Source organism: Sinocyclocheilus grahami, unplaced genomic scaffold (assembly GCF_001515645.1).
Source record: "Sinocyclocheilus grahami isolate Dianchi unplaced genomic scaffold, SAMN03320097.WGS_v1.1 scaffold481.1, whole genome shotgun sequence".
NCBI lineage: Eukaryota > Metazoa > Chordata > Actinopteri > Cypriniformes > Cyprinidae > Sinocyclocheilus > Sinocyclocheilus grahami.
Window position 1 is genome coordinate 714,167 of NW_015505660.1, and position 9,562 is coordinate 723,728.

A 9,562-nucleotide genomic window follows, 5' to 3' on the forward strand; every position below is an offset into this window, starting at 1 on the left:
TATAGTACTGCAATGGCAAACATTAGTGCATATAAACTGCAGTAGGTGTCTGAATGGTGTGTACATAATGTGAAACTGATCCTATAAACGCTCAATCAATAATTAAGCATTGATTAAGATTTTAAAAAATGAAAGAAGGTGCTGAAAGACTTTGAAAGATGGCTCATCTTGGAAGTCAAGAATAAACCCTTTGCATTGATTTGGAAGCAACTCTCTGACAAGAGGAAGCATGTTAATTAGGGGCAGTGGACCGTTTTCACATTTCTGGGGTTATCAGAAGTGGAAGTGATCATAATTGGGTGAATTTCTAAAGTGGTGAATGGAAACTACAAGAAATACAGTTTTTGTTTTGTCATTTGCTCCACTAGCGAAACAATGGCTTATGAAGTATTCTAATTTGTTGAGATAGTGAATTGGTGGGTTTTTGTTAAATGTGAGCCAAAATCATCACAATTAAAAGAACCAAAGACTTAAACTACTTCAGTCTGTGTGCATTGAATTTATTTAATACACAAGTTCCACAATTTGAGTTGAATTACTGAAATAAATTAACTTTTCCACGACATTCTAATTTATTGAGATGCACCTGTATCCTTGATGGGAAGCACATGTGACAAGTAATTTTAGACATCATTTGCATTTTGCTAAAGACCTGTATAATTTTCCACATGCTCAAATTTAATGTTGCATCACTGCTGTCTGAATAATCATTGTGTACTGTACGTGTTCACTCACCTAATGCTCTCATTCTTATACTTTCACACAGACTCACATTTATATCGACAAGAAGCTCCCCAAAGTCAATTCATTTAGAGCAGCATAAAACCATACCACAATATTAATAATTTTTTCATCATTTTTCTATTATTTTTAACACCCATTTGGAAACAAATTTGAGAAATTAGATTTAGCCTTTTACAATTACAGTTACATTTACAGCGTTTTCCATCGTTTACAAAGAATAAGTTCCTCAACACACACGTAATGCAAAAATGGAAGGAAACCTGTGGACGACGCAACTGACCGAACACAGCGATGCTTAATTACAGGCTTCGTCCCAAACGCTCACCTCCACTGGAACGATGGAGTCCGACTGGCCTCGGCAAAAAAAAAACATTCATATCACTAGCACAAAACTTTTTGTGTGTGTTAATGTGAGGCCATCTGTGCGTCGTGCTTTGCGGCAACATGCTGCTGGCTGTATTGATAAAAAGATTGCACACACTAACTCACTCAAGGCTTTCAGAACTGCCAATTTAATTCTATTAAAGCTGCTGTTTATCACTGCAAGGACCTGCGAATTCATACTTAATGTTTGCCAGCTTTGTTTGTACATCAACTTCACCCCAAAACCCAAATGTTTATTCAATCCAACATATTTGTGGGCTGAAACTTGCTGCGATAACCTAATAAATCATAATCTGCTGCCTTTCATCAAAGGGTTGGTTGAAGTCAAACCCTGCGTTCTGCTTACGGTCACACTGATAGAAGAGACTCATTGTGCTAAAATAGAGAAACGCTGAGATGAACTGTCACTCACTCGGCTAATAAAAAGCTCTCACTTTAATAAACACAAGGAAACAAAGTGCTGCACAAAACCTGTTTATTTCCTCATGCTTTACGCAAACGGGTCAGGATGCTGCAGCTCAAGCGTTCTTGTTCTTCAATTTATTTTTCCACAAGCGTCTACTTTGTGGGCTCTCATTCAGTGATGCCAAGCCATCAAAGCACAATTGAAATATGGTTAACAGTTGAACTAAAGCCTGAATAAAGGCCCCCGATTCAGTCTGTAAGCAAATTAACAGCAGCATCTCAGATAATAAATATCTAGCAGACATCGGATCTACTCCATGAGTAGAATCGATGAGTCTATGGGGTCTGAAAACCCCATACAGTCGTGTGCGGTTTGGATCCCTGCTGTGTTATGCTGGAGCCGGGAGCCACCTGCTGGGGACAGGGTCTGACCAAAACCCTGTATTTTGAAGTAAACAAATAGGGAATTGCCTTACATTTAGCCAATCATTTCCCCCACGTGTACACTCCAACACGGACTAAACTGATCCTCTGAGAAGCTGCAGGGAAAAAGTTGAGCTGCTTTTAAACCTCACAAGGTGAGTCATCTTCATCCATGACACTGAAATGCAGTTTTTCAAAAGTAAAAGTTGAATAAACTCCTTAAAGAGTCCATGATTGGCCCCTAGAAGAGTGGTTACCTACAATTACAAAAAAAGTACTATCATGATACTGTGATGGTGTCATATGGTAATACTATGGTGCATCTATCTATCTATCTATCTATCTATCTATCTATCTATCTATCTATCTATCTATCTATCTATCTATCTATCTATCTATCTGTCTGTCTGTCTATCTATCTATCTATCTATCTATCTATCTATCTATCTATCCATCCATCCAATGACAGTATTGTAAGGAAACTCTGACTATGGCTAATTCTCATTAATGTTATATATTTCCTTGAAAATGTAAGGGGAAAACTCAATCTCGTGCCTTATCGTTAAAATCCAGTTTGTAGATCATTTAAAGCTCTTTTCTCTGCTTTCCTAAGACTGACCACTTTCTTTATTCTTATTAAATCATCCTGAGAGAACGAAATGAATTCTGCATTGAATATAAAGGCTGCACTTAATTATTCCATTCGAATTAAAACCGCAACTGACGAAAGAAATCACGGCTTTTCAAAAAAAAAAAAAACGTGAAAAGGAAGTTTAATTGGTCGTCACTTTTCTCAAACGAATCCTTTCAAAACCACATTGATTGGGTTTGAAGCAAAGACAATCAAATACAGCTTTCGTCTTTTATTTTCAATATGTATAACCACTGACATTATTATGTCTGTCTTGACAACGTTTCTTAGGCACATTTTCTCTCCCGGGAATCACAAACTCAAAGCCTGTGAAAGGTTTTCACGATGTGTTATAAAGATCTAGGCGTGTTATATGCCGAAATTCGCAGGGAATTCATAGCCATCGCAAATGTTTTCACAACTGAGGCGCAACAAGTCGTTAGTTTCTGTTAGTTTCTTTTTTCCTCTGGTTAAATGCATGTGTCTCCTAACTAGTAACAGTTGTGCAAAACAAGTCCAAAACACCAAAACTCGTTCGAATACATATTTCTGAGTATAATTGTAAATAATTAGTATGTTATTTTGGATTAAATGGACTTCGATAATGCTGTATAATACTGGAATAAATTATTGAATAGTATAAAGTCGTTCAGTGTTGTACCAGTAGAAACACAGAAACACCTATGCTACTGTGATGCCAAAGGATAAAAAAATAAATGCGGATTAATTTAAAATATATATATTTAATTTCTAAGGACACGCGATTATCCAAAGGCTCAAAACACTGCATGTGCATAACTAAAGACTCTTTAGGTTGGTTTAGCTTAATCTTATGTTATTTAGCTTTCAATAATATCATAAGAATTGCTACAGATATTAATTCGGCTACAAAATGTAATTTTCATTTGTAAAAGTCGTTACAGCTACATGGTGCAAACAATTCAGACGGTATCAAATTTTATTGTTCATACAAAATATTGTTGACATAAATGTAGCAATTATATTTACATCCTGACTGTAAATATAATATCACTTTACCAGAAATTATTTTACAACCACATATTCCCTAAATTATGACTTTTAAAAAAAAATGGCATTTCTTACTTTTTGTTCTAACAGTTATTCCCTTTTCTCAATGTGTTTAGAAATACTTTACCTCTGTAAACAAAGGGTGTTCTGTCAAATAAATATATAAAATGGATTGCGTTTTTAAAAAACTACGTTTTTAGATTAAAAAAAATGTAAAGAGCCGCTTTCGGTGATGCGTAATGTTTGCTTGTTTAAGTCGTTGTTTGTTTGTTTTTGGCTCTCAAATAATAACATTTAAAGATACACACAAACTAAGCTCAACATTCATGTTTGATGGTTGTAGTTTGTATTACATTAAATACATAACCCCTTTCATACATTTTAAGCAATATAAAAATACACGAATAGGCTATTTTTATTTATATTTAGTATTGTGTAATAAATTGGAACCATGATGTTTTAAATATTTGTTTCAGAGTAGCCTATTAATAAAAGTTTCAGATATTGATGTATTTTTTAATGTATTTAATGAGCATCATTGTAAGATTTTGGGGTGGCCTATTGGCAGCTTATACCTACAATTTTGTGCATACATTAATGTTTGTCATAAAATGTCATTTGTAACTAATCTCAGATATTTATGGTTTGCATATTATAATAATCACGACCACCACAAGAACAAAATACACTAAAATACGAAACAGAAAATTGTTTCGTGTCAAATGAAATGGAGTCTCTTTGATATATTAGTAAAGTGTTTTTGTTTTGTACTGAATGACAATGAAATGAAAATGAAAGGGAGTCTGATTGAGATATTGTAAATATGTTTTTTAACGGAATTTTTTAAAACAAATAGGAAATGATTGAACACATTTACGGTAAATATTCGTTCACTCACCTCTGACCAGAATCCTTCGACAGTAGTCCGGATCGACTCCTAAAAGTTTATCGTGTCCATCCTCGCTAGATGAAGTCGGTGTGGACGCCGAAGTCCCCGGTGTGTCGGTAGAACTCTGCACAGGTGACCGGTTCCGAACTTCCACCCGGCTTTTGGAGTCTCGGTCACGGCACAACGAATTGGATTCACGGTGGTTTCGGTCTTCGGCGATTCCATCGCCCATACTCGTGGCTTGATCAAACATCTAATAATTTAACAGTTTTGTGTGCTCACTTAGTTTTCCTGAGCGGTCTCTGAGGTTGAATAAATAGTCAGCCTAAGTTCTTTCCTGTCAGAAAGGGGGAGATTATTCCCAACAACACATCAAATTAGAATCCAGCCACAGACTCCAGCGACGGAACCGAGTTTCTGCCCAAATATTTTAGCATGTTCCGGCATCGGGCGTCCATGCAGGAGGAGATGTATAAAGAAGGGAATGAAGGTTGAGGTGGAGGGGGCCCTGTGGGCGAGTGGAAGAACCCTCCTCAGCTATAGGATCGCGCTCAACCCAAAATACATTCTGCATATATGCGCTGGGTTTCAAGGTCTATGACCGAGGCACTGGGAGGCGCTTCACTGCTTAACCGCGCATAAGTAATTCCACACAACCAACATGGATCCGAACAGCGCAAACTTTCCCCTTTTTTCTCCTTTATGACTTATATAGTCAATTCACTCGTTGTCTACACTGGGTGTGTTTTTGTTGCCTATCTGCTCTGGGCTCTACAGAAGCTCTGGAGAAAGACATTTCGGGAATTCTTCAGGAGGAGGTCATTTTTATGTGCATGGGACCAATTCAGGAACGTCCCATAATAGACAATAAAATACATGTGTGGATGTGATTAGAATATTTCGAACACAATCTGAAGGCTACAGCCGTCGTGTTAACATATCATTTCCAGAGTAGAGTATGTATTTGCTAGGTTGACTGACAGCAGCGACGTCACTTCCGGACTGTAATCCATCGAGCCATTGGTAAACAGAGACGAGTAAAAGCACGAGGTGGTTTAAAAGCCCTTTAGCGTTCAGCGAAATGTGAGTGAAACGATTCAATCAGTGTATAGGCTATCACTCCAACCTGGCATAAAAAAAGCATGAATAAATCCTATCCCGATTGCTGATTACTTCACATTACCCCACATTACACTCTTAAAAATAAAGGTGCTTCAAAAGGTTCTTCAAGCGATGCCATTGAAGAACACTTTTTGGTTCCACAAAGAGCCATTCAGTCAAATGTTCTTTAAAGAACCATCTCTTTCTTACCTTTTTATAATCTGAAGAACCTTCTTTCACCACAAATAAGCTTTTGTGAAACAGAAAGGTTCTTCAGGTGTTAAAGGTTCTTTATGGAACCATTTAGACAAAAAGGTTCTTCTATGGCATCGTGAAGCACCTTTATTTTTAAGAGTGTAGCTACACATTCCTACCGCAACTTCAAATGTTAGTCTATTGGAACGTATTTCTCTTATTGCTATCATCTGATTAACCAGCGGTTGGAGCAAAAGGTCTAACATTAACTTATACAGTGAATTTTTTTAAATGTCGTCCAGGAAGCCTAAAACTTTAACTTGACAACTTTTTTTTTTTTTTTTATTATACAGGAATAATTAACAAGCTTGCGATTAAGTAGCTACATGTTATTTTATTCTCAGTTTTTCTAAACTAAACTTTACAGGTTAAGGTTAAAAGTAACAATTGATTTGCAGACCATTTTTAAAATAACGTTATATCTATGCATTGTTGTTAATTATAATGAAACGAGTAGCCTAATTATATGATTAAAAATATAATAAATGTTTTTTTGTTTTTTTTGCTAAATTATGCATAGTGTAGCCTACATGTCCATGCTTCATAAAGGTTAAACAAAAAATGCTAATTAGAATCATGGTCGCAGTGATTTTGCTAAGTAAAACATGTTCCTGGATCAACATCTTTTGTTGATCCTGGATCAACATTACTGTCCAAAAATACAGACTTAAACCGATCCCTACCCCTAAACCTAACCTTACACTCTAAAAAATGCTGGGTTAAATACAACCCAGTGCTGGGTAAAATAAGGACAAACCCAGCAATTGGGCTGTTTTGACCCAGCGGTTGGGTTAAATGTTTAACCCAACCTTCTGGATAGTAATCCAACCTTCTGGGTAGTAACCCAACCACTGGATCAAAACAACCCAATTGCTGGGTTTGTCCCTATTTTACCCAGCGCTGGGTTGTATTTAACCCAGCATTTTTTAGAGTGTACCCATAATTTATTCCTAAAACCAGAGGGAACAATAGCTGATTAACAAGGGTGTAGAAGCACCTATTCCTGATTGTAAGCCTAAAACTGACATTTCCTGAAAAGTTATCTCTCAATTCTGATTGGTTGATTGGAATGATGTTCCTGAACATGTTGTACTTGGTCAAATCACGCTCACCTTAGAATCATAGGCGGAAATCCCAGGGGATTATAACCTTTTATACTTTAAATAACTTTGTAAGTAGTAAAACAACACGAACGCAAACGGGGCAAAAATGAGTTTTAAGTTTAGAAATATTTTGAGTCTCCCCCTCCCATGCCTCACAGTGCTTTGGTCCAAATGCCTGCTTTCCTCTTTTACATAACCTAAGTGTTGCCAAGTCGCGGTTTTCCCACAGAATTGGGCTACTTTATTTGTGTCCCCTTCAAAAATTACTCTTGAGAAATTTTAAGTTTCCCCCTCCCCCTTTACTGTTCGAAGAAATGTACAATTCTAATTTAGAATGCTGCTTGAACTGATACCAAGCGAGAGCACACATGAACTGTCATGCCACTAAAGAGCTCCAAAATGATATTTATAGTTCGAAATGAATAAATGTAGCAGAGTTTGAATGCTGAGACTTTGTTTCCTATAAAGTAACCTGCTCTGTCTTGTCTGGACCCTGGCGGCCTATGTGAATAGATGCGTTCTGATTATAAAGTAAGCGCTTCAAACGATTAAAACAGAACGAGTATTTAATAATTTTAAAATTCTTTCTAACTAAATCTAAAAGTATGGAAAGCACCAAGGGGTGTAATATGTATTTTGCAGAAATAGGCCTGGATGAACAAACTATTCAAATATGGCTTTCAAAGAAAAAAAAATTTAATAGCACGATTTTTGCCCATTTTCCCTGCTTTGACACCGTTGTTTAATACTTTATGTTTTTAGACTCAATATTGACAAACGCTCAGCGAACTTCAGCACAACCTTTCAATGTACATCCACAATAATTGACAGAAGGGAAAGGGTTTCGGTTTTTAAGATGCATTGTACTCATTCTTGTGTAAGAATGAAGGAGAGGTTTATTGTGTTTACCTCGCAGGTGTTCATCTCACCACTGGACCACTGCCATACTAATACACAACAACACAATTAGAATCTTTTCTCTGAGTGCGCAATCCCATTACGGAGGCCGCAATGACATAATTGCAGTTTTGCCACTTTCAGCAGTGTTTATCATTCAGTGCCGAAATGGCTCATTATTGAATTCAACTGCTCAGCACAGATAAAACCGTGAACGTGATGAATGGAGCTGTCAGTCACTTCCTCAAACCAACAGTACAGTCAAGAGAGGTTTAATTGCCTCCAGTGAGCTCCCTGGCCCCTCAGTCTCGCACTCGGGCTCTTTCCTCTAACACACAAATGTCGCAAAACAGCAGATATACACCATAAACACAGATAAAAACAAAAACAGATTTTTCCCCCTCGGTTTTTATCCGACTAAACCCAGAACATGCACTTTAAAAAATGCTGGGTTGTTTTAACCCAACTTTGGGTCAAATATGGACTAACCCAACTGTTGTTTTAACCCAACTTTGGGTCAAATATGGACTAACCCAACTGTTGGGTTAGTCTATATTTGACCCAAAGTTGGGTTAAAACAACCCAGCATGTTTTAGAGTGTGCTCACGTCAATCAAAAAATAAATTCAGATATAATAATTTGAACAAGTGTTCAGTTAAACAAACAGTGGCTTATATGTCTTTAATGTAGCCCATAACTGTCATGAAGACAGATTATAATTTTGTTAATTTTGTCTTTCATACAAAAATTCCAGTATCATATATAGTTTGTAAAAGGCCTATATTACCTATTACATATGTTGGGTAAACAAACACAATAACTCAACCAAATTAACCAAAATGTTGAACTGTGTTCTTGAGAGCACAGCTAAAAGTTTATTAACTAGTTTTTTTAATGTATTTATTAACAGTCAATGCTTTAAGATTTATGTCTATACAGAAATGGACTTTCAAAAATGAGTTAAAAATGGAACAACTAGCCCCGGTTTCCCATTCTTCCAGCTTATAATAAAAGCTCTAAAAAGTTCTCAAAGTTAATATGTTGGATATTTTACCAGACATGTTTTTTCAAGTAAAATCAAATGAGGCTTAGTATATAATTCAAGTCATAAATATAATTTAATGTGACTCGGCATGGCTACATTAGCATCTCATTTATTTTTAAGGGTCAAATCAAGAGGTAACTGTATAGTTTCTTAGTTCTTCATTCTGATAGAAAAACGTGGACCTTAATATATTCACGGTCAACATTATTCAATTACATTTTTTCTAGTGTTATTAGTTGATGAGAAATCATAGAATCAGACGTGAACGGTATAATATAAATATGTGATAATGCAACTGGGAAAACGTTTAAACCGGAACGACAAATTCAATAGAAAACTTTACATTAAAACACGGAAACTGCAATAAACTCGCAACAATTTAAGGCGTCGTGTAAACTATGTGACCAGACTCAGTGTGAAAAACAGAAATTAATGTAGGCTATTTTATAGCGAAATAAAACGTAAAATGTACCATAGTAATACAGTCATTCACAAATCAAACAGATATAATGAAAATAAGAAAATGTGAATTTTACCCGAGATTACACAGACGCGGTTTTTTAAGTAACACATTTAAGTAACCAAGAATAGTCAAATAGTGAAATAGACAGCTATTTACTATTTTAAAAGTCCCTTTTATTTTTTCGACCGCAGCA

At 36.1% G+C, this 9,562-nt stretch overlaps 1 protein-coding gene across 1 annotated transcript in view; it reads right to left on the reverse strand.

The window, feature by feature from the left end:
- vax2 (ventral anterior homeobox 2) overlaps nt 1-5,128 on the reverse strand; it is a 20,679-nt gene extending 15,551 nt beyond the window's left edge. Inside the window, exon 1 of the mRNA XM_016236116.1 lies at nt 4,515-5,128. Coding sequence (XP_016091602.1) covers nt 4,515-4,758 — 244 coding nt within the window. The 5' untranslated portion in view covers nt 4,759-5,128. The remainder of the gene's footprint in view (nt 1-4,514) is intronic.
- Between the last annotated feature and the right edge of the window lie 4,434 nt (nt 5,129-9,562).